The following is a 26,863-nucleotide window of genomic DNA, read 5'->3' as shown; positions in this document are numbered from 1 at the left end:
CGCGCAGAAGTGATTCAACGGCAAAGTAAAAAAAAAAAAATATGAGTTCTAAAATGCCCAGGGTTCACGCGTATGGTGGCCCTGGCGCAGCGTTGTCGAAGGAGCTACAATGACACCAGCACAGCTCCCTTTGGTTCTACCCCAGACCATGGGGGGTCACCGTCACGTGCATAGGCGCCGAGTACATGGGGGAGGGGCACCTGGTTCCACACTGCTTGAACAACGGGCCGGAGTCTCTTTTTGCCCCGTTAACTTTTCATAAGCCTTTAAATAGTTTCATGGCAGTGCCATGAAGCTATTCAAACGCGTACAAAAACAAAAATAATTCTAATCGGATTGAGCACTGGACGGCAGGGCTTCTGTTCCTCTCCTGTTAGGTGCAGGCAGGTTGAAGTGTCAGCAGACATCTTGCCAAATTATCAAACGCTGCTCACTCCAAAGTGGGAAGGCCACTTATTCATCACCCGAACCTCGATTGCGGGGACAGCGGACATGCCATGCTCGTTGGCTATATCTTACTTTTTTCCTCTTTCATTTTTCTAGCGTTGACATTTTGCATCTCACATTATATCCATTCTTACTTTCCTGACTTTATTTTTCTCTTCTCACTTGTCAACCGTCCCCTTTTCTTTGCCTCTTTCATCTGCCACCTACTCCCCACCCCCTGATTTTCTACTGTCTCCCTCCCTCTTTCTCTTCAGCGGTAAATTATCCCCACTCTCTCCCAGGTGTTTTAAACCAGTGGCCAATGATTCAAACGCCAATAAATTAGCTGTGCGTGTTAGTGCACCTGCAGTAAAACTATATGCGCAACCAGAAGGTCCAACTGCCTAAGAGACTGACACAGGGAATGGAAGAGAGGGAAATTTGGAGAGGAGGGGAAGGAAGGTAAAGACATGGAGAGAAAGAGGAAGGGAGTGTGCTCGAGATAGAAATGTGGAGTGTAGGAGGGCTGGTGTGGTTGCAGAGAGAGTGCATGGGTAACGACTTGGGAAAGTGTGAGCAAAGAAGAAAAAAATGATGGACGCATCAGGGATTAATGTGGGGAGAGATAGGAGGGATGGAGACTGAGGGAGTGTGAATTGGCGAGATGGAAGGATGAAAAGAAACCAAAATTAAGCATTTGAGGGATGGAGAGAGGGAGTGACACATGGGAAAAGATGGAGGGAGAGTTGGTGCAGGGTAGCTGGTGGGAGGATCTAGGGTTATTGGAAAGAGAAATGAGAAGGAAAGGGTTAAATAATTATGTAGATGCACAAACCGGCTTTCATGGTGCAGATACTATGCCCCCAAAAATGTACACGTAGACACAAACCCTAAGAAAGAAAAAGTATAAAACGGAAAAATAATCCATACCTCTGCAGAGGCCGCAAGGATCCAGTAAGGGATTTGCCACCCTCCAACCAGTGCAGCAGAAACACAGGCCCTTTGAAACGCACAAGCGTGTCTTGCAACGAGGCTGAGAAAATGGTAACCAATGATTGTGTTGTTCACCCAAGCACTCGAATGATGGCCAGAGATTCCGGTCAGTCTCCCAGGGACAGCGTCAGTGCCTTTACATCTTTTCAGTTGAAATGAGCTCCGAGCTTCGGGAGGCCCCCTGTAAAGGTTCTCTGTGTTGGCAGTCTTATGACTGCAGCAACGCGCTCCTTTAATTAGGGAAATGAAATGTGTGCTTTGCAGTGCAAACAATGCAGGCGGTCTTTGATGGTGCCTGCAGACCATCACCTCCCTCAGGCCTCTTGCAGTATCCAGCAACCTCTTATCACATTGTTGCATTTTTACTGCAGTTTCCTCTACATTAGTACCCTACTGTCAAAGAGTGATTAATAGATTTTCAATGAACACTTGGTGTTTCAGCAACCTGCTGGCTGTCTGTCCAAGATAAATGCAGCTATTAACCCCCTTACTGCATTCTTTTGACTCCATTATAATTTCCCACGGGTGCTTTGGGCTGTTTTCCCCAGCGGTACGCAAGGGGGCCCCAAAACCTGATTTTGAAATGGGCACCTGCCAGCCATGAAAGATGTTCAAACATCCCTGCAGTTTCCTACTGCTTTGTATTCACTTCTCCTAACCCTCCAGCCCTTACACCCCATAGTTGCTGGCTTTACTCCGATTTATGTAGGTACAATTTAGGAAATGTTCCATGTGTGATACAAGTTTCCATTCTGAGAGGTGGCCCCTGTGCTTTATCTCAAATCACTGAAAATTGGTGCAGACCAGAACCTCGTTGTTTGCTGTCTCAGCTGTGAGGTGGCGACTTGAATGGGCATGCATTATGACCTGCCTCACTGCCCTCTTTCGGGCAGATTTGGGGTCGATTGCATTTGTTGATTTGAAATTGTCATTCTGATATACTGCACCTTCAGGACATGGACACCATTATGAATGAGTATCAGATGGCAACAGTACATGAAAACATATCATTGCTTCAACGGTGGTAATTTCAATAAACTGTGGTTGGCATTTAGAATGCTTTGTTTGTGCCAGTCTCCTGGAAGACAAGCAAAGCAGTATGCTGTGCTCCTCTAGACACCTTACAACAGAATCACATATTTTAACCAACAATTTTAGGGTGTTTTACAACTTACTGGTGCAAATCGTGCTAACCTTGGCAGCATTAGTGTTAAGGATTCAGTAAATGCAAAAGTAAAAAAAAAATAAAAAAATAAACACCTCTCATCCCTGTACTGAAAATCTAAAGTCGGCACCCATGGTTACGTAAGAGAGGAGGGCGCGTCAAATGATGCATATAAAATACGGTAAACGAAGACGCACGATGGAAGAGAACAGTTTTCAATGTATTTAATTGTAAGCCAACTCGCTCTACCACTAAAGATTAAATAATGGTGTGGGTCATGTTGTCAGGAATACTGGGGTTTCGCCAAGATCACAAGGCCGCACTATCACACACACAATCCACAACCCACTGCAAACCGCTTCTTCCCTATGGGCTCATTAAGAAAGCTGCCGTGACGCCTTGTGTAGCAAGCTCTGCCGATGTGTTATACTCCCAGCATCCCAAACACCGCGCTACGCAGCAGGACCCAGTTACGTAACAAACGGAAACAGTCGTGGGGATTGAGACCCATAATTAGTGGGAACGGAGCCCCGGAGGGAGCTAGTGGTTTGGATAAATCTGAAGTTCTGGCCACGTCCTGTCGCGCATCTGCCAGCACAAGTGTAAAAGCTCCTGTGCGAGAAATAAAACATCCGGCGGCATCTGGAACAAGTCACTGCACGCGGGGCCTCGGAGCATCGCCTGCTCTAGATCATGTGATGCCCCACTCCCTCCTCCCACCCAGGCAGACAGACCCCTGTACGTACGTACACACACCACCCCCCCTCCATTTTCAAAAGTGTCTGAATTCAACCCCATGTCAAGGTTTATCCCACCTATGCCCGAGAGGAGGGGTGTGGGAAAGCCATTGACCTGATGGGTGGCAATGATGCTAATTTAATTTACCATGTGATGAGATTTTGTAAGGGCATCATGAATGTTTTTAAAATGCTATCAGAGCAATTATAGGTGAAACATGACAGATGTTGCTAGACAGTGGCTAGTCTTCATTTAACTCTTGTAATCCATATTACGAAAATTGTTTTAGATGTATTAATCCAGATGTCTTAATGTTGTGTTTGTTTTTGTACAAAGCCCTGTGAGGCTAAATGTATTTAAATAAAAAAAGAAAGTCATTGCGTGCGAAACCGTGAAAGGATCCCCAGGCAGTGTCAACGACTGACCGAGAGCACACAGTTATGTAGGAGTAATTAATTAAAATACCCGCATGGATACCCCAAACCCGCTGCCAGACAGGGTCAGAATAACCATACATGCATGACAATATTTGCTTGTATTTATTTGTAAGATAATTATTGCACAAAAGCAGACTGTTCGACTCCGACCATGTATTATGCAACGACGCAAGGTATCTCTACAGTACGTCGCCTGCCATTTGCACTGGCAAGTGTCCGGAGAACGAGATTTCAACCTGCCCCGAGTTGTTTTCCAATGTGTGTCAGAAGCCGTGGAGGAGGGGTGTGGGGGTGAGCTAAATGGGAGTACAATGCTGCTCAAGGGACCTTAATGGAGCATCCAGAAATTTTCAGGTAATACATGTTTAATAATTTAAAATTAAAATTATAGACGATTTGTTATTTTTGCCGCTGCCCTACTCTATTCAGACGTCTACATCAATCTGATTTGAAATAAAAATAAACCATATTTACACGAACAAACACATGCGAATGATCATTGTGTAAAATAGGGCTGCACTCTTCGAAACCACACAAAAGTTGATCATTAACATTTACTAAGAAATTATTGATGGCATCCATATTTCCAGTAAAATCACTTCAAGACCGAAGACAAAGCGTGTACAATACTTAGAAGCAATCGGGGTGTGTTTGAAAGAAAACACAGGTATGCTGCCCCGGGTGTCACAGCTGGATTCTTATAATTTAAGAAAACAAGCATCCCTCCCAGCTTGGGAGACCTCGCTCACCGGAGATTCCTCGGGCTTTAGCTGCTGTAGGGTGCATAGGCTGCTGCTGCGGCCGCCGCTCATCCTTGCACACTGCCAAGGTGGGCACTGAAATCCCGACGGAGCCTCCCTGAGAGGGAGTAGGGAGGCGGGGAAGAACTGCTACTGCCCGCCGCTCCGTGCGTGAGAACGGCACACACTGTAAGAACTGGATTACCCTGGCGTGGCACCGCCTACCACGCATGGCGCCACGCCATGATAGGCTGCCAGGGCAGGCGTCAGCAAGCTCCTCGCGCTCCCCAGAGGACATGAACTGCCGCGCGTGTCTTCTTTCATCATTACAGAAGTTCCTGAGGCATAACATTATGCAAACGTGGTTATTAGAACAATCAGAAAATAGTAGATTCGAAGCCGCTTTTGTCGTGTATTTAAAAATTGATTTAACTGACAATAACATAATTACAAAATATTGAAATAATACGCTAAATGATATTATATTTAGTTCATTAACATGATGCCTTTCATTTTCAACTTTGCTTAGACTGTTTTTCCTCCATATGCCGAATAGTATTTATACGGAACACGGGAAGCTTCTATTCAAGATGGCCGTTGCCTCTACACGAGGCCGATTAGAAGCGCCAGAAGGAGCTGACAATAGCTATCTGTGCGTTTTGAACCAACTATGCTATTAGCATATGGAATTACAGCTCAGCAATGGACCAAACTATGAGATGGCGGCTCACCTGGCTGTGTGCTACTGTCTATGACTCAGAGGGGTCGCGCCCAAAACTGCTGCAGTGAGAAGAAAGGCTTGTTCATGACTTAATCTGTATAGACAGGAATGGAGGATGGCTGTCTCAGTGCAAGGCTTTACCGTTGAGATTAGCGTTCCAATTGCTTAAATCCAGAGAAGCAATGCTTACAATATATCAATTTTAGCACAGCGAAAAATGTTTCTAAAATATTACTAAATATAGCACTAGTTCATTTGGACTTCGAAAACATCAATGCAATACAGTATCAACGTACAGTGTGCAAAGTTATTAATAAAAATAGATCACAAGAGTTTTCCAATCCAAATTATCAGAAATTGCACTGAGGAGTGCTTTCAAAATACTAATAGAGTTGGAAGTAAAGTGGGGTTTGTCCTGAGTTTAACAGTGGGTTAAGTGACTGTGCAATGTTTCAAAAGGACTGTGTACACGGTGTTTATGATTGACACCTAATGTGTAGTCCTTGTATAGACTCCCTCACACTTAGCTGGATTTTAGCACTTCAGTACACATCCCATTCATTTATTTCAATAAAACGTCAGAAATAATCTGTACAAGAAAATTAAAGCATTATTCATCAGAGACCTGAAACAAAAATCAGGACGTTTAGGATAAGTAAAGATTTGAAAGGTCAAGATGATGAAGGATAACATCCAGAAAAAAACAGAACATTATTTTGGTTGGAAAAAATAGTTTGGAAATCACGATCTTCACAAACAAGTCATATCTACCATAACATGTTTACAAAACGACATAGAACAGACTATTCAATCTGTCAAGTCTTGCATATCATATAGGAAGAGACTGCCCTATTGATTATAATTTGTTACAATATGGAGCTAATAAATTGTTCCCAAATTGTGGTATGTGTGAAATGTCTTAACATGGGTTAGGTCAATTCAGGGTCTACGTATGGGGCTGGTGGAGGTCCAGATCAGCGCACGCCTCTTGCATATCTAAATCAAGACGTAAATGTCTTTACGTTTCAGAGGTATAGGGTAGTGTCCACCTTCCTCAGGACCAAGAGATGGATTTAAACAAGCTGACCCCCGAGGGAAAGAAGAAAAAAGAAAGAAGAGAAAACACATAACAAGAAAAAAAGATACTGTAATGCAGCTATCTGGTTAATTAACACAGCTGCAAGCCAGGAGACCTGAGGCAGTGCTGTGCTGTCAACCTGCCAAGACCCCTAGAATTGCTGCCTGAGTACTAATGAAAATTTATCTTGGAGGTCAGGACAACAGGAGCATGTATAGGGGAGGCAACAGCCTGAGGGTGTAGAGAGAGTGGGCTGTAACATGTGCAGACCTTCCTTGCCCGTCATCGTAGGCTGACCTGGGAAGCATATCATAATATGTAGGTAAGCAGAATATCGGCTTAATAATACCCAGGTGTCTCTTCGTTGAGTCCCTTGGTCCTGTCCATCGTTTTCAGGCGGTAAATTCATCTGGCTTCCTTATTACTGAGGCTTATTTGTGGATTAGGGGTATTCTTAACTACATCTACCACCCACCATTTAAGGTTATCGGGGGAGTGTTGCAGTTCCATAAAATGGCTCACCATGGGTGCTGTGTGATTTCTGCACCGGATCCTGGATCAGTGTTCTTTGAACCTGATGTGGATCAGTCTTGTGGTTTGCCCTACGTAACAAAGGCCACACTGGCATTCTATGCAGTACACAACATTGCTGGTCTTACAATTCGACATAAAGCGCAGATCCCATCTTCTATTTTCGATTTGAAAATGAGTTGTCTTACTCGTGAATTTACATGCCCGACAGTTACGGCAGGGGAAATGTCCCACTATAGGTCGTAAGTCCCAATTACTGATGTTAGATCTAGATTGTTTGACTTTGGAGTGTACTAACTGATCTTTAAGGTTTTTCGAGCGTTTGAAGGCAAACAGTGGTCTTTCCAGGTTAGGAAGGCAAGTTGAGATCATGGGACAATATTTCATCAATGCCTTTTTTATGGCAAAAGATTCAGTGCTATATGTCGTCACACAAGTTATCCTTTCCTGGTTGTTGGATTTTATTTTAGATTCGAGGAGACTCTCTGGGTGTAAATCTTCCTCTTTTCAGAGCATGTGTCACCAGTTTTTTGCGGTATCCCTTGTCCCGTAGGTCAAAATACTAATAAATATATGATGAAAAGTACTAGAACTGCATTCAAAAAGATGGACAGGAAACAAACATTATGCACCAGCAAGAAGGAGCATCCAGACAACAACAAATCAGCTTTGTCACGAAATACAGCAGTAATCATTACATTCTCAGGAGAGAACTCACCAAATATTGGCATATACTGCAATTAGATGACAATATCAAACAGTACGTTTCAGAGAAACCAACAATCACCTTCAAACGGGCAGAAACATTGAGAGCGAAGTGAGCCCATCATTACTACCAGAAATGAAGACCAGCATGGGCAACGCATGGGCACCCCATCAAGCCAGCCGGTTTGAGGAAGTGCGGTACCTACACCAAGTGCAGGTATGCGCATGACAAAACCGAAACATTTCTAGACATGACTGGCAAGACCATCAAGATTAAACAAGGTATTAACTGTAGGACCAAATTTGTCATATATCGCATTATCTGCGTTTGCAACAATCTATACATCGGCAGTACGAAAAGAGAGCTACGAACAAGGATTCGAGAACACGTGGCCAAAATTGGCAGCCAAGACCCACAATTCCCATTGTCAAACCACTGGCAAAGAATGCATCAGATGGGGGACAAATCTAATATCAGGTTCATAGGTTTACAACAAGTGAACCTAGGTAAAAGAGGTGGAGACAGAGTTAAACTCCTCAGACAAGCGGAAGCTAGACCTATCTGTTACCTCAACACAACAGTAACGGGATTGAACTCTGACAATGAGATGGTCTCCTTCCTCTAAGGAATACCACTTTAGGATACTTATCAATTAGTACTAATTCATGAGCTTACTTCCCGCCTGTTCAGACACTGTCTAAGTATTCGCCATTTTATTAACATTCTATAGCTAACATTGTTTGATATGACAGGAACAAGAGAAGTTTGTATATATGCAATACAATGTATCAGACATACTAACAAACATGGTGCACCACAAGGGTTTGTTTCATTACATATGCTGCCATTTAGGGACAAGTACTATGGCCTAACCTACTGTGCAATAATCTAGCAAAGACATGCTAGGTAAGCTAACAAAATGAACATACACAATACGGAACCCCAGTCATAAGTTTTGGCCATTAACACCATTAATACATAATATGGTATCTCAGACATTTTATTTGGATTAGTAACATCAACGCTGAGCCATTTATTTTTAATAGCCTCTAATCTCAAATTTGGTAAAACTATCATAGTTATAATTATAAGTAGACTCAAATAGTTGAAAGGGGACAAGGACCACACCAGCAAATACCCCGCATACACCAATGCATAAGTATTTTGAAATATTAGTCATTGTAATGAACGTACGCTTGCTTTTCTAACATGGCGGCCGCCATTCATGCACAGAAAGTACGCCACCAAGCAAGCATAACGTTGCCATGACAACGTGGACTAACGCGTCAGGTTGACACAGCAATGTCTACAATTAGGGAACATGGCGCCGGCACTTGACAGAGAGCACTACGGCTGAGGGATCTATCCCTGGTAATACGGTAAGAAACCATTCATGGATTCCCTTACTATTCTGAACGTACGTCTAATACCTGTCCTGCTGCACAATGAATGATCTATGCAAGAACAGTATTCACCATATGCTCAGCTAATACCACACAAGAGTAATCTGTAACGTGAATATATCTGTTGCTTGAATTAAGTTCATTCTAAATTAGGGCTGTACCGAATAGCATATTTAGTATTCGGCCGGATACCGAATAGTTTGTCAACTATTCGGCCGGAGCCGAATAGTGAGCCGAATAGTTTTTTTTTTTTAGGCCCCCCTATGCAATACAATCTCGGGCCACCGGCTTTGGCCCGGTGGCCCGACAAACACAACATTATTGCGGTGAGGCCGCGGGGGTTCCCTGTGGCCCCGCGGCCTCACCGTGCTCAAGGGGTGAGGCACATTTCACAGCGAGGCCGCCGGGGTCGGCAAAGTGCCCCGGCGGCCTCATGAGTCTGGGGGGGCCGCTCCTGTAGGAGCGGCCCCCCAATGCAAAATAAACATCGGGCCACCGGCTTTGCACCGGTGGCCCGACAAACAAAACATTATTGCGGTGAGGCCGCGGGGGTTCCCTGAGGCCCCGCGGCCTCACCGTGGTGAGGGGGATGGGGGGCACCGAGGCCGCCGGGGTCGGCAAAGTGCCCCGGCGGCCTCATGAGTCTGGGGGGGCCGCTCCTGTAGGAGCGGCCCCTCAATGCAAAATAAACGTCGGGCCACCGGCTTTGCACCGGTGGCCCGACAAACAAAACATTATTGCGGTGAGGCCGCGGGGGTTCCCTGAGGCCCCGCGGCCTCACCGTGGTGAGGGGGATGGGGGGCACCGAGGCCGCCGGGGTCGGCAAAGTGCCCCGGCGGCCTCATGAGTCTGGGGGGGCCGCTCCTGTAGGAGCGGCCCCCCAATGCAAAATAAACGTCGGGCCACCGGCTTTGCACCGGTGGCCCGACAAACAAAACATTATTGCGGTGAGGCCGCGGGGGTTCCCTGAAGCCCCGCGGCCTCACCGTGGTGAGGGGGATGGGGCGCACCGAGGCCGCCGGGGTCGGCAAAGTGCCCCGGCGGCCTCATGAGTCTGGGGGGGGCGCTCCTGTAGGAGCGGCCCCTCAATGCAAAATAAACGTCGGGCCACCGGCTTTGCACCGGTGGCCCGACAAACAAAACATTATTGCGGTGAGGCCGCGGGGGTTCCCTGAGGCCCCGCGGCCTCACCGTGGTGAGGGGGATGGGGGGCACCGAGGCCGCCGGGGTCGGCAAAGTGCCCCGGCGGCCTCATGAGTCTGGGGGGGCCGCTCCTGTAGGAGCGGCCCCCCAATACAAAATAAACGTCGGGCCACCGGCTTTGCACCGGTGGCCCGACAAACAGAACATTATTGCGGTGAGGCCGCGGTGGTTCCCTGAGGCCCCGCGGCCTCACCGTGATGAGGGGGTATGGGGGGGGGGGGCGTCACTTACCTGGTGATTGGGTCCGGGTGCTGGCATAGGAAGTGAGGGACGGGAAGAACTGTTCCCTTCCCTCGCTTCCTATTTCAACACGTTAGGCTGGTTCCTCTGTGGTCAGACTGCAGAAGCCAATAGGCAAACAGCTTGTTTGGCTTCTGCAGCCTGAACACTGTCAAACATTCTATGATTGGCTGTCATCTCCCAAACAGGGAGAGGGCAGCTAATCATAGAAAGTGGACTTCGGCTTCGAGTCCCTAAACAGAAACTATTCTGCCGAAGCCGGATAGCTGTATTTCAGCCGAACTTCGGCAGAATAGGGACTCGAAGCCGAAGTTCGGTACAGCCCTATTCTAAATACATGCTGAACGGAATGTACCATGTGTGCATTCTCTGAGCTTTGTTTAAATAACTATGTGTACAAGTGCAGCGTTTACAACGCGCTTGGCTTAACAATATTTAAAGAGTAATAAATGCAAATGAGGCTTATTGAATATATGTAGAAATGTCCTGAAAACTGCTATCACTATCGAATCGGTCTTCGGTAGTATGGATATTTGGGCAGATGTGCACAACTTAACGAAGGAACTAGGATCGTAAGCACCAACCCGGTGTCTTTTTAGCGTAACATTTCTAATTTAACACCCAGAAATTGGGAGACACATTGATTTTGCCGCGCAATGCCGCGCAAACGACCCATTCCAAGGAAAAGACGAAGAGATGAAAGAACAAACACTCCAGAACAGCAACTTAGAACAACAATCATAGACTGGACCCCAACAGACAGGAACACAAACTGAAGGAACTCTGAGAGAAGAGAAAAATCCCTCTACTTAACTCCATACCTCGCAGACAACCGGCCACCACGGCAATTCAACCCAACATTAGAAGCAGCAACAAACAACCTAACACAAGCAAGTAGAAGAAGGATGACCAACACAAACAACAAACAGATGACCAACCCAATAACCCCCTACATCACCAAAGCAAGAGGAACTTCCAATCAACAACCACAACTCCCGGAAGACGAACCCGATGAAAACACAAAAAACCCAAGACAAAACCTAGAAGAACTCTTCGAAGATGCTGACACCCCGAATCCCACAGCCCAATAAGTGACCGACCAGGAAGGAAACCTCAACACCGAGCGGAAGTCGACCTCGACAAAGCCCAAACCAAACAACACCTCCAAACTTCACTGCAAACGAATAAACGCAAGATCCATGTCAAAACACTCAACAGAGATCTTCAACCTACTCGACGACAACGGCATTGACAACCTACTCGACGACAACGGCATTGACATTGACAACAACATGGCTGGATGACAACTAAAAAATCACACTCCAAAGCTGCCTTCCGACCGACTTCAAATGCCTACAAATAAACAGAAAAAACAAAAAAGGAGGAGACATCGCTATAGCATTCAAAGAACACCTGAAAATAAAAACTGCCGAACCACTCAACATCCTCAACTGCGAAACCATGGTAATACACCTAACAGCGAACTCAAAAACCAACATCACATTCATCCTGGTATACAGACCACCAACATATGATGCAACATTCGTCGATAACTTCATAGAAGCCATCACCAACTTAGCCATCAACCACGAACACCTAATCATCCTGGGGACTTCAACATCTGGTTTGAAGACAGCCACGCCAACTCCCAAAACTCACTAATTGAACAACTCAGCACCATGAAACTACGACAACTAGTCAAAGGAGCAACGCACTCGGCAGGACACACCTTAGACGCAATCTTCGCCAAAGAAAAACTCATTACCACGGCACCTCTGATACAAATACTATGGAGCAACCATCTCATCATCCAATTCGTGATCACTCTGCCTACCCAAGCCTACATCCAACATCCGAAACTCACAACCACCACCAGAAGAAACTGGAAACACGTCAAAGAAAGCAACCTTTTGGAACAACTGGAATTAACGAAACCCTCAACTACAGAACTCGAGCTAGCTAACCTAGACAGGAAAGCAGAGATACTGCACAAATGGATCACAGATACAATAGACAAGATCGCCCCAGAAAAACCATCCACCCCATCAAAAAAAAGAGAAATGGCAAAATGGTTCACCCCACTATTAAACGACATGAAAAAGGAAAACAAAAATATGGAATTGGAATGGAGGAAAGAATACAACCCAGGGAAAAAAACACTGTACCAGAAACAAATCCGTGCATAGAAGAAGGAAATTCAAAAGGCAAAGAGAAGACATTACGACGACAGAACAACAATGCCACCAACACACAAAAAGAAATGTTTAGTATCATTGAAGAAATGAGAAACCCACCAGGCTGAGATAACACTCCAAACCCCTCAGAAAAACTATGCAACGACCTGGCAGATCACTTTAAAAAAAAAAAATCAACAACATCCGTCAAACCATACAAAAGCGACCAACCAACCACAACATACAACCCAACAAACCTAACATGGAACCACAACACAAACTCCAAAGCTTTCCTGAAATATCAGCAGAGGCATTTGCAATGCTGGTAAAACGAAGCAAGAAAGCAGGATCACCCATGGACCCATGTCCCCCAGACATCTACAAATCAATCCTCACGCAAGGATCGCCAGCAGAACACTACAGAAACCTTCTAAATCTATCACTATCAACAGGGACTGTACCGAAGATCTTCAAATCAGCATACATCAAGCCACTCTTGAAAAACACAAGTGGTGACGTAGAGGACCTCTCCAACTACAGACCGATCTCTAACATCCCCTACCCAGCAAAACCTCTAGAAACCTACGTATATAAACTAACCCAAGAACACGTAGAAAAACACCATCTGCTGGACCAAGCTCAAATCGGTTTCAGACCAGCGAGAGGAACAGAAACAGCACTACTATCCATCTGGGACGACCTCAAAACTAACGCAGACTCAAACACTACCTCAGCCCTTATTCTGCTCGACCTCTCCGCAGCCTTTGACACAGTTAGCTACGACACCCGGACCAAAAGACTAGAAGACATAGGCATAACAGACACAGCACTACGCTGGACCAAATCATTCCTAGCAGACAGAACAGAAACCGTATGGATAAAACCTTTCAAATCCACCCCACGAGTTAACGACTGTGGTGTACCACAAGGATCCTCACTATCATCACTATATTTCAACATCTATCAGACTCCAGTCATCAGAATCTTCAAAAAATACAACATTACATGTTACAACTACGCAGTTGACACTCAGATCATCTACAAAATCAAAGACACTGATGCCGACCATTCAACCCTAACCGACTGTCTAAAATAAGTCTTCAACTGGATGGATGCCAACAACCTGAAAATCAACCCAGGAAAGATAGAAATCATGATCGTATCCAAAGACCAAGAGAACGAAATCACCATCCCATGGCCTATGGAAATGGGAAACGCACCAACACCTTCGAAGGTAGTAAAAAATCTGGGAGTCCTAATGGACAACAACCTAACCCTGGAACCACAAATAAATGCAACAGTGAAGAAATGCTTTTTCCTCCTCCACACGGCAAGAAGAATTCTACCTTTCCTCTCCTTCACGCACAAAACACTCACTATCGTCGCCCTAATCATGTCAAAAATCGACTATGCAAACAGCCTCTACCTCGGAATACCAGAATACCTCCTGAAGAAACTGCAATGGATCCAAAATACAGCAGCAAGACTACTCCTCAAACTATCCAGAAGAGACTGCATCACTCCAGCCCTAAAAACACTACACTGGCTCCCAGTAAAACATTGCATCACCTTCAAAACAATGTGAATAACGCACAGGGCAATCAGCGGACAAGGAGCAGAATTCCTACAAAAGAAAATAACAGTCTACAAACCAACGAGACCCCTCCGATCAAGCAATGAAACCCGCCTGGAACTCAAACCATACCTTAAGAAAAAACTTGGAGACATCTCCTTCTACCACTTAGCCGCAAAAACCTGGAACAACATCCCAAAAGAAATAAGAAACACAGAAGATCACCTAAAATTCAGGAAATCACTAAAAACCTGGCTCTACAACACCACAAACTAAACCTGGAAACCAAAACTGGAAAAAGGATGACTAGCGGAAAGTGGACGAAAAGTGATCTGCCATGAAGCCGTGACCTGCCTGATCTGCCTGCTGCTATTACTGCCCGGAGGTGTGCCCTGTTCCCCTGCTTTCAGCTTGAACATTTAAAACGTCCATTCCGCCGCGGAACGCGGAGCGGAAAGTGGACGAAAAGTGATCTGCCGTGAAGCCGTGACCTGCCTGCTGCTATAACTGCCTGGAGGCGTGCCTGGAGGTGTGCCCTGTTCCCCTGCTTTCAGCGTGAACATTTAAAACGTCCATTCCGCTGCGGAACGCGGAGCGGAAAGTGGACGAAAAGTGATCTGCCGTGACCTGACTGATCTGCCTGCTGCTATTACTGCCTGGAGGCGTGCCTGGAGGTGTGCCCTGTTCCCCTGCTTTCAGAGTGAACATTTAAAACGTCCATTCCGCCGCAGAACGCGGAGCGGAAAGTGGACAAAAAGTGATCTGCCGTGATCTCAACGGGATCACGACGTGTGAACGCTACGCTGTTGGTCTTAGCGCAATTGACTGTTGTCTTGTGCAAACTTTAGCAGAACTCCAGCAGAGCGGCGACCGGCGGTTGAATTCATCTACTGCCATCTACTGCCTCGGACGTATAAAGTGAGCTGATCTGATTAGTGCCTTAACGCAACTCGTATCCTTGGCCATTGACAATAGTGATCTGTAAACTGTGAATTCTGATCTTAGCGCATTACTCCAACAGCTGGGCCCGGGCCAGGGAGACTGCGGGGGGTTGACCCCTTTGATCCCTGTGAGCCCGGTGAGATCACTGGCCCTAGCCGACCCGACCTGGTTGGACAAACCTATTGAAAATAAAAACCTGATTGACTGAGCACATCTGTGCTCTCACGCTGTCATGATCACTGCTTCCAAGGAGCCAGGACCAGCCCAACGTCCTTGGAAGCAGGCCCCTAACCCTAATCCTAAGCACCAGCCGGTCCCCACTGGGACCTTTTGGACCTTGTCCTGGCGCCGGTGGCACCAGGCTCATCAAAACCATTGGTCCCGGCACTGGAAGCGCCGGGCTCATAATAGGTGTGAAGATGCTTGGGTGGACTTACCTGCAGCAGACCATGCTGCTTACTTACCAGCCACTTAGAAGCCATCTGAGAACAGGAACTACTTTCTTACCTGGGTGGGGCAGCTCCACTCCCTGGATACAGCACTGGAACTCTTCTGGAAACTGGAACTCTTTTCTTACCTAGGCGGGGCCGTGGAAGAAGATGCCTCATCACTCCAAGGCTATTTAAACCACACCCGATAGATGAAGCGTGCTTCGCGTTATTCTGCATCTGCAGCAGAACGCTCACCGAGTCTGCTCCGGCCTTTCTTCTTCCGATCCTGGACCTGCAAGAATCCTACTTACCATTTCAGTATCCAGACATCATCAGCACCTGCAAAGAACAGAAACAACAGGTTAGCAAGGCGAACTTTACACGCAGTGCTTACTTACCCGATCCATCGGCTGCGGCCGTTTCTTCACGCCGCATCTCCACCTGCAAGAACAAAAGCATTGCCATACTTACCGGCACGCTGTGAATTCCGGATTTCTTTGTTCTGCATCGCCGCCTGTGAAGACAAAGTATCGTTAACAACTTACTGGCATTCCGCAGACTCCGGCCCTGCAACCCAACATCTGAAAGGCAAAAGAAAAGACATTAAGCAGGTATCTACTACGTTCATCACGCTCGTCGCAATAAAACGCCTGCGAATTCTCCGGCGTCTCTTTAACACGAACTAAGCTGCAAGGAAAGAGACAGCTAGAGCGCTTGCCATACTTACGAACTTCCAAGCGCTTCACTTCATCTTTCATATCAAGAGCCTTGCAATACATAAGGGAAAGGCATTATACACAGTCTGCATAAAAACGTGCCACGCATGTAAAGACTATAAAGACAAAAGGTGTCCAGAAACTCACCGCTCGTGCAGATAACGACGGTAACCATCCTCTGAATTCAAGAGGCCTGTGTTTCACCAGTGAAGGAACTGGCAACGGCACCCTGCACCAGACGCAGATGGAGAGCCCAGCATTCACCTATATAAGGTGAGCACGTTGACCTGGGGGCTCTACGAAAAAGCTGGGAAGAGAGAGAGAGAGAGAGGGACATTCAACAACCCAGACCATTAACCCCCATATTCTTTCACCTGCAGAAACCTCACTCTTCGAGTCCGACACACAGTGCGAAGAGGTTCGACCCCAGAAGCCAATCGAGTCCTGCACATCACTTTTCGAGTCACAGACAGCTTCCTGCCAAGACCCGCGCCTCCGTGGGAATCAGGTGAGCGTTACAGAACGCGAAGCCACCACAAAACTCCTACCCAGGCGCAATGGAAACCTCAGACACTGATCAACTAGCCCAGTTGCTCGGGGAATTAAGAGCAGAAGTACATGCAGCTCGTCAGGAAACAAACTCTCTAAGAAGAGAATTGATACTTTCCAAGGAGCGAACAGAGGACCTTGCTAGGCAGTTGTTACAAAAGCAGGCAGGACAGACACCTTTGCCTGTTCCAGGAGGAAGTTATCCTTCTGCATCATCTTTAAATCCAGTGCAAATCAATTTGCCAGGTAATGTTCTCTTGGCTCCGCCCGAACGCTTTTCCGGTGATCCAAAGAAATTCGCAGTGTTCATCAATCAGTGCCGCCTACACTTCTTATGTCGACCAGCTCAATTCCCAACAGACCAGACCAAGGTGGCTTTCGTGCTTTCTTATCTCAGTGGCAGCGCTGCAGATTGGTCGATCCCTTTAGTCACCCAGGATGATCCGGTTTTACATGATTTTCAGGCCTTCCAGTCCAGCATGGAGAAACTGTTCGCAAGACATGCACAAAGGCAGGCCTTGGACAATGAGCTTCTCTCATTACGACAGGGTAATCAAGACCTCTTGACTTATATAGCCTCCTTCAATAGACTCATAGTGGAAACACAATGGCCCGAGGACAAGAGAATAACGCTTTTCTACAGAGGCCTGCGTGGAGAGCTCAAAGATGTGTTAGCGCAAGTTGTGAATCCTCCACAAGAATGTTCTGACTATATTGACTTAGTTGTCCAATTGGACCCTAGACTACAGAACAGGAAGGCAGATCGTTCCAGATTTGATACCCAAGTGTTTTCTAAACCACAGACCTCGAATAAGGGAGCTGACACTGTGGAACCCATGCAAATAGGGGGCATGAAAGGACCTTTAACCCAGAAAGAGCGGGAAAGAAGAAGGCAGCTGCAATTATGCCTCTATTGCGGAAACTCAGGACACTTTCTTCGGGACTGTCCAGTGAAACCAGCTAAGAAGACTGTAGGAGCCGCGGATACCTGTACCACAAATTCTGAGCAGGGAAACGACCTCGCCCGACAAGAGTAGAGGTCCTCTTGCCGAGCGTTAAGATCTGTCCCGTGACCTTGCATTTCGTGATACCCATGGTCCTCATTAGTCCTGAACGTCCGGATCGTTTGCATGCAATTGAAGCTTACATTGACAGCGGAGCAATCAGTAACTATGTGGACCGTGAAATGGTATCAAGGATGAATCTACCCCTTGTCCCTAAGGCAGTAAAAGACGTCATCACTACTGTGGATGGCACGGAGATAGCCTCCGGACCAGTAACGCATGCCACCCAAGAAGTGACGCTAGTGAGTCAAGATGGACACCGGGAGAGAATCGTGTTCGATGTAATCAAGGCCCCTCAGTTCCAAATCATTCTGGGAATCCCTTGGTTAGAGAAGCACAATCCTCAGATCAATTGGCGAGCAAAGACGGTTCAGTTTCCAGAGTGTTTTACCACTTGTTATCCTCAGCCTGATGTTTCACTGGCGGCAATCTCTTCTGAGGAGGTGCCCAAATTACCTCCCGAATACCAGGAATTCCAAGACGTCTTCCGGAAGGATCAAGCCAACACCCTGCCTCCTCATAGGTCTTACGACTGTCAAATAGATCTGATACCTGGAACAACTCCTCCTTGCAGCAGGATTTATGCCCTCACCGAGCCAGAGAACCTTCACCTCAGACAATACCTAGACCAATACCTAGCTAACGGGTTTATCCGTCCTTCAAAATCTCCAGCTTCATCGGCTTTGTTCTTCGTTCCGAAAAAGGAAGGAGACCTTAGGACTTGCATAGATTACCGCGCCCTGAATCAGATCACCGTTAAAAACAGATACCCATTACCTTTGATCCCTGAACTCCTGGATCAAGTCAAAGATGCATGTATATACACAAAGTTGGATCTCAGAGGAGCCTACCACTTGGTACGGATAAAAGAGGGCGATGAATGGAAAACGGCCTTCCGCACCAAGTACGGGCTATTCGAGTATCAAGTGATGCCCTTTGGACTGTGTAATGCTCCTGCTGCTTTCCAGTATTTTATGAACGATGTCCTTAGAGAACTCATAGACGTGTGTGTTGTTGTCTACATTGATGACATCCTCGTCTATTCATGATCTGAAGAGGAACATCAGAGACACGTTAAAAAGGTTCTCGAGAGGTTGCGTCAACATAATCTTTTTGCTAAGCTTGAGAAATGCGTTTTCAACGTAACGGAAGTCGAGTTCCTGGGATTCATATTGTCACCTAACGGAGTCCATATGGATTCAAAGAAAGTTGATGCAATCATCAAGTGGCCATCACCAACCTCGGTAAAAGGAGTTCAAAGCAAGTTAGGGTTCGCTAACTTTTACCGCAGATTCATTCCTGAATTTTCTCGGATAGTCCAGCCCATCACCGCTCTGTTGAAAAAGAACAAACGTTTTGAGTGGTCTTCTGAAGCAGAACAAGCTTTTCAGGACTTAAAAGCTAAATTCATTTCTGCACCTGATTTAAAACATCCTCGCCCAGAACTCCCCTACATCGTGGAAACAGATGCTTCTAGTCTTGCTATGGGGGCAGTTTTATCACAAAGAGATCCGGTCACACACCAACTACATCCTGTTGCCTTTTGGTCCCGCAAGTTTTGGCCTCCCGAGATCAACTATTCAATTACAGACAAGGAACTTTTGGCCATCAGATCGGCCTTTAAAGCCTGGCGGCATTATCTTCTAGGAGCCAGACACACTGTCACCGTAATGACTGATCACCGCAATTTACAATATCTAAAGACAGCCAAAGCTCAGTCTTCCAGACAGCTTCGCTGGGCTCTGTTTCTAGCAGAATTTGACTTTATAATTACTTATCGACCAGGCAGTAAGAACGGAAAAGCAGATGCTCTCTCCCGGATGGGAGTAGATGAACATTTGACCAATCCAGAACCAATACCCATAATCCCAGAACAAAGAATTTTGGGTTTGGTCAACGCTCAATCTTTTGAAGACATCAAGACCATGGTTAAATCACTCCTAACTCCGGGCGATTTGCAAGATTGGCAATTAAAGGGGAAAGAATTCTCAGTGGATAAAGACCTACCATATTTCCGAGGACGATTGCATTTACCCTGTGAGAAAATACAAAAACAAGTAATCTCCTGTTATCACGACTCTCTAATGGAGGGTCATCCTGGCATTACCAAAACCATGGAAAAGATTAAAAGACATTTCTGGTGGCCGTCATGGAAAAAGGATATTAGAGACTTTGTAATCTCCTGTGGTGTGTGTGCCCAGAATAAAAGTCAGAAGGAGAAACCAGCCGGCCTATTACAGCCACTAGACATCCCTCCCTGTCCATGGCATACCCTGTCCATGGATTTCATCACGGATTTACCTCCATGCTCGGGGTATACTACCATTTTAGTAGTCGTGGATCTATTCTCCAAGATGGCTCACTTCATTCCTCTGAAGGGTCTACCATCAGCCTCAGTATTGGCCCGAGAATTCTTAGAAAACATCGTTCGGCTACACGGTTTTCCCTCGGTTTTAGTCTCCGATAGGGGAAGTCAATTCATCTCTCACTTCTGGCGCAGTTGCTGTCGTCTAGCCCAAATTGATGTAAGACTTTCAACTAGTCACCATCCCCAAACTGACGGACAAAACTGAAAGGACAAATCAAACTCTAGAGCAATATCTACGTTGCATGCTCCAACAAACTGAAAACCCCTGGAAGGATATTCTTTGGATCGCTGAATATGCTTACAACAATTCGATTCATTCTGGAACAGGGAAGACTCCATTCTTCCTACTATACGGACACCATCCTAGAACCTCTAACCTGGATCCTCCCCAAGAATTCGAAGCACCTTCTGTGGATCACTTGCACTCGGAGATCACCCGTGCTTTTAAGGAAGCCTCGGCCCATCTGCAAAGAGCTAAAGCTCAATTCAAAAGAGGAGCAGATCGACACCGTAAAGAGGCTCCTCACTACGCTGTAGGAGATCAGGTCTGGCTATCCACTAAGCACCTGCCTCTAAAGGGACCCCGCACCTTCATCCCGAGATACCTTGGACCCTATCTCATATCTGCCATAATTAATCCGGTGGCTGTCAAATTGGAGTTACCTACGCATATGAAAATACACCCAGTATTCCATGTCTCCTTATTAAAACCAGTACAACCAGAAACCCGATTGACTGAATTCCCAGAACCGGTTTTAGTAGATGGAGAACTTGAATTCGAAGTTAAGAACATCCTAGACTCCAAGATCTCCAAATCTAAGTTATATTATCTGGTTGATTGGAAAGGTTACGGCCCCCAGGAAAGGTCTTGGGAACCTTCAGAATATGTCCACGCACCTCGTCTGGTCAAGAAATTCCATCTGAATCACCCCGACAAGCCAAAACCCCCGGAGAAGACACGCTTAGGAGGGGCCTTGAGGGGGGGTACTGTCATGATCACTGCTTCCAAGGAGCCAGGAGCAGCCCAACGTCCTTGGAAGCAGGCCCCTAACCCTAATCCTAAGCACCAGCCGGTCCCCACTGGGACCTTTTGGACCTTGTCCTGGCGCCGGTGGCACCAGGCTCATCAAAACCATTGGTCCCGGCACTGGAAGCGCCGGGCTCATAATAGGTGTGAAGATGCTTGGGTGGACTTACCTGCAGCAGACCATGCTGCTTACTTACCAGCCACTTAGAAGCCATCTGAGAACAGGAACTACTTTCTTACCTGGGTGGGGCAGCTCCACTCCCTGGATACAGCACTGGAACTCTTCTGGAAACTGGAACTCTTTTCTTACCTAGGCGGGGCCGTGGAAGAAGACGCCTCATCACTCCAAGGCTATTTAAACCACACCCGATAGATGAAGCGTGCTTCGCGTTATTCTGCATCTGCAGCAGAACGCTCACTGAGTCTGCTCCGGCCTTTCTTCTTCCGATCCTGGACCTGCAAGAATCCTACTTACCATTTCAGTATCCAGACATCATCAGCACCTGCAAAGAACAGAAACAACAGGTTAGCAAGGCGAACTTTACACGCAGTGCTTACTTACCCGATCCATCGGCTGCGGCCGTTTCTTCACGCCGCATCTCCACCTGCAAGAACAAAAGCATTGCCATACTTACCGGCACGCTGTGAATTCTGGATTTCTTCGTTCTGCATCGCCGCCTGTGAAGACAAAATATCGTTAACAACTTACTGGCATTCCGCGGACTCCGGCCCTGCAACCCAACATCTGAAAGGCAAAAGAAAAGACATTAAGCAGGTATCTACTACGTTCATCACGCTCGTCGCAATAAAACGCCTGCGAATTCTCCGGCGTCTCTTTAACACGAACTAAGCTGCAAGGAAAGAGACAGCTAGAGCGCTTGCCATACTTACGAACTTCCAAGCGCTTCACTTCATCTTTCATCTCAAGAGCCCTGCAATACATAAGGGAAAGGCATTATACAGAGTCTGCATATAAACGTGCCACGCATGTAAAGACCATAAAGACAAAAGATGTCCAGAAACTCACCGCTCGTGCAGATAATGACGGTAACCATCCTCTGAATTCAAGAGGCCTGTGTTTCACCAGTGAAGGAACTGGCAACGGCACCCTGCACCAGACGCAGATGGAGAGCCCAGCATTCACCTATATAAGGTGAGCACGTTGACCTGGGGGCTCTACGAAAAAGCTGGGAAGAGAGAGAGAGAGAGGGGGACATTCAACAACCCAGACCATTAACCCCCATATTCTTTCACCTGCAGAAACCTCACTCTTCGAGTCCGACACACAGTGCGAAGAGGTTCGACCCCAGAAGCCAATCGAGTCCTGCACATCACTTTTCGAGTCACAGACAGCTTCCTGCCAAGACCCGCGCCTCCGTGGGAATCAGGTGAGCGTTACACACGCCTGGAAAGGGCAGGCGCAGGATGTCTGCAACTTATGGCAAATCCATTACTGAACAGTCGGCACGCGGGAAGCAGGTGCCAAGCGCTCCAACACATACTGAGAATCAGATTCATCATCAAACTAGATTACAGCTGCGCCGCTGGAATTCGCTAGTTTCCTCGAGCAAAACCACACGCGCCCCTGCAAGTAAGTCTGACTGTGACTGCAAGGGTGAGGGAAACAGCCTAACACCTGATATTGCTCTTGAACACGGTCTAACTACTGTTACAGACCAGGTATAATTTGGGAGCCTACACTCCAAAACAGACGGTGACACCCTCACGAGCGAAAAGGAGGTTGTTGACCTCACTAACATTAATCACCAAGACATTACTCACCCACATGCTGTGAGCTCAAATCGAATGGTGAGCTGCCCGGCCGACCTGTGTCCCGTCAGTTTAATTCTTGATGGAGCCCTTGAAGGAGACTCATTCTGTGAAGCTGAGAGACAATGTGTTTGTGATCATGTGCCAGATCCTTCTGGTTCTCTCTGTAGGCCGTCCTTCAAAGATGGAGAGGGGGCAAGTCTGGCCCCTGATGCAAGTGGAACCGTGTTTCCTGTCTGTCAGACCGAGGATCCCACCCGAAGCTCGCTTACGATGGGCGACAAACTATCTCAAAGAGCCTCCAGAAAAATGGAGAGGAGGCTCTTTGTATAAACTCCAAAAGTTGCAAAGACGCGTTTCCCGATGCTTTTCCTGAGAATAAAAGCCCTTTGCGCAAAGTCATCTCAAATGATGACGAAGTATTCCTGCAAGCCCATCACTCCACAATAGATACTCTATGCTGCGATGAGCTCAATACTACGGGAACAAATAGACGAAACTTGTTGGAGGTCGTCAATAAAATACGAAACGACATTTCCGCTATAAACAAATCACGCAGCTCTGCCATTAAAGAAAATGTGGAGGCTACGAGACAAAAGCCCAGTATCAAAGAGGCCATTAAAAACATCACAGAAGTAATGCATGAGTCTTTGAGTGTCTCGTCAACGCGGAATTGGAATAACACCTATGGGAAACGCAGGCCCATTGAAAATAGTGTATCTCCTACCCTGCCGTGCTCACAGAGGAAAGGCACGAATCCACCTGTCCTGCCAATAAAGAGTATTTTAACACCTGCTCAAATGCATAGTGGTGCACATAAGGCAAGAAAATCATCTATCTCTTCATCTTCATCCCCTGACTCGTTTACCTCAGATCAAAACTACACCAAATCAAGATACTCTAAACCTCTACAGCAGGCTTCGGTTCAACAAAGGAATAAGGAGTCACGTTCTGAGTTAGTGGGTTGTATAATGAAAGAGATCCAACCCATAGTGATGTCGTCGCTTGCCATTTCAATAGCTCCATTCATAAAACTCTACGAGCAAGTGGATGGGAACCTCAAAGACCTGACCACCTTGGTCGCAATGATGAACTCAAAATTGGTAGGCCTGGATATGGAAATTACAGTAACCAACCAGATACAGCGCGATTCCAACAAAAGAATAGAGGCTTCCTTAAACACCCTGCTGGATCAAAGAAAAACTAATAGCATGGAAAAAAAGCTGCTGGCTGAAATCACGAAAGAGGCACTTAACTTATTAAAAACTAAAAAAAAAAAAATTCACCTGAGCTCCCTAGAGAGGAGACTATGATGGCCACTCCGAATCAACAGGAACTGAGTATATCGAACAAGAGAATGAGCGGTCAGGCGACTGCAAATCTGGCACCTTCCTCGAACACTGTAGCCTCCTCGCTTGAACATATAGCGTGCACGTTAGGTCGAAGTCACGAAGAGATTGACCCAATGCTGCCTCCTATAGACTTAACTAAAGATGAATCCACCAAGCAAGATAAAACACAAAAGGCAAAAAGAAGGTAACTCAAAAGAGAACTGAAGGACTGGATAATCCAATGGAAATCTATACACCATGCTCTACTGTACTTGAGGCTGTTAGAAGAGAGGTTCCCGAACTAGAAAATATGTCTTGCTTCGAAAGTATTTTGGAAAAAACAAGATCATCAGATAATCCAGCTATGCTGGACACACAAACACCAACTACCTCAACAGACGTGAGCAAAAGCGTAACCCTTCAAGTCAGCGATTTAATGAACCCTGAAACAGAGGAGGCAAGAAACAATGACATCTTTCCGATCTTCAAGGGAAACACTAATCAACTGACTGATACATCTAAAATCCAAGTAAAAAAACCGTCACAATGTAAAAAGTCTAAAAATCAATGAAGTAAGAACTTTCGTCGCTGTAACGACTCCAGAAAGTTCTTACGTAACATAAAGACTGTAAATGTTACTGTAAATCAAAATCTAAGAGCATAAAATCAAAAGCTAAGTGCAAAAATTCAAATCCAGCACAAGAAGAACTCCGATACGGCAACTATAGGCGAGTTAGAAGAAAAAACACCTGTGGATGTTAATAAGGACGATGAGCAAACTAATGAATTATTGAACTTGTCCACCTATGAGGAAATAGACGAATCGGAAGCACACGAAGCTGCGCTGTTAAATGGGACATCGATAGGCCACAAGGTTCCCCTTCAAGAGAAGGAAACGACTAACACTGAATCAAAAAACATGATTCCAACATTGGCTCCGACTGAACTAACTCCCAAAAGAATATGTTTGCTGAAACCGAAACTGGTAAAAGCGGTAGAAGAGCTGCACTCAGAGACAAGCCCGATCTTTCTCACAATGAAACAAAGGAGAGATAACCTCATCAATAAAAATGCTGACACAGAAAAATGGGAGATGGACTCAACCAAAGACACCCCATATTTAGAATGCTCGAAGGAAACTCGAGGGGTGTTATCTGAAATCAGAAAGTTTGTACACATTAAACAAAATGGGAAGGGGTCATTTGCAAGAAAGGAATCTGTGCCGAAACAGATGCTCGTGGAGTCTAAAACACGAGCAACATTCCAAACACAAAAAGAAGTTGGCAAAAATCCTGTTGCATTGAACAAACCGAAACTAGAAAGAATTGAAAGTCAAGACGATCTGATCATGAATCGTAACAACGTACTACGCCTCTTGCACTGTGTACAGCGCCTGAGAACCATACAATCGTCTGACATTCAAACGGTAGAATTCCCGCAAGAAGGCCTGAATGATCATGTGATTCTTCATCTGAAGTCAAAAATGATATTTAACATTATCCTAGAGGCACCGTCGGAGATGATGTCACTAGGGTTTGACATTTTGGAATTAACTGACAGAGACAATTATAACGAACATACTCAAGAGCACACAGAAGCTTGGTCAGCTTCGCCTGACAGGAAGAAATCTACTGAGGCTCAAATATCGGCGCCAACGCGACAGGCCCCGAAGTACCAGCCAAATCGGGACTTCGAAAGTAAATACGACTCAAAAAATGTGTCATACAATGCAAACGACTTGTGGGAGCAAATCCAAATAACATTTGCTAGTCATCAAGCCTCCAACATGAAAATCAGCACATATGAAGCGAGAAACTCTGAGAAGGAACGACCCGAAAACTGGGGGTGGCTCGCCAAAGCCCTGAATAAGACAACTCAAAGTTAATGTCAATCGGAGCCCAAGACACCAATGATTAAGATCGGATCCTGGAATACCAGAGGATTTTCACATCTGTTTCAAGAGAGCTGGCTTTCTGAGCTGGATATTGTTTGTCTACAGGAGACGTGGATGGGAAATTGCCCTATTTCTGGAGACTATGAGATTGCATTTAATCCCGCCATTAAACAAACGCTGGGTAGACCCATGGCAGGCCTCTTAACCTTGGTGAAAAAAGTTCTGGACACTACATTATCAAATCGGAGAATGTGTCCCACTATATACAGGCAACCACAATTGCACAGAAGAACACAGGTAACAGGAAAAGGCATTTTCTAAATCTATACTGGAATCAAAAAACAACATGCGGCATTAGCTACATAGATGAAGTCACATCGGTCATAGACGAATGGCTAGAGGTGGATGCTGCTGCCAATATTGTGATTTGTGGAGACCTCAATATGAACTGCTTAGCATCAAATAAAGATCTAAAAGTGAATAAGCATAATAAAACACAACTTGCTAGTCAATGGATGTTAGAGATGGAACTAAGAAACCTGATGCTGATGAATGGAAACATTGCAGGTGACATCCCGGCCAAACCTACGTGGTCCAGAGGTAATCAGCGATCTACGCTTGACTATTTCTATGTCAGCGAGAA

General features: G+C 46.1%; 1 protein-coding gene across 4 annotated transcripts in view; it reads right to left on the bottom strand.

The window, feature by feature from the left end:
- TUFT1 (tuftelin 1) overlaps nt 1-4,697 on the bottom strand; it is a 175,519-nt gene extending 170,822 nt beyond the window's left edge. For 3 of the 4 annotated variants that reach the window (XM_069650500.1, XM_069650513.1, XM_069650506.1), the window contains exon 1: nt 4,509-4,697. In XM_069650500.1, the coding sequence (XP_069506601.1) occupies nt 4,509-4,571 (63 nt within the window). In that variant the 5' untranslated portion in view covers nt 4,572-4,697. The remainder of the gene's footprint in view (nt 1-4,508) is intronic. The other variant, XM_069650493.1, reaches the window with a different exon arrangement.
- Nucleotides 4,698-26,863: the final 22,166 nt, after the last annotated feature.

The sequence above is a fragment of the Ambystoma mexicanum genome, chromosome 1p (assembly GCF_040938575.1).
Source record: "Ambystoma mexicanum isolate Mex_15411 chromosome 1p, UKY_AmexF1_1, whole genome shotgun sequence".
Taxonomy (NCBI): Eukaryota; Metazoa; Chordata; class Amphibia; order Caudata; family Ambystomatidae; genus Ambystoma; species Ambystoma mexicanum.
The sequence above is the reverse complement of the archived record's forward strand: the minus strand, read 5'-3'. Positions and strand labels throughout refer to the sequence as shown.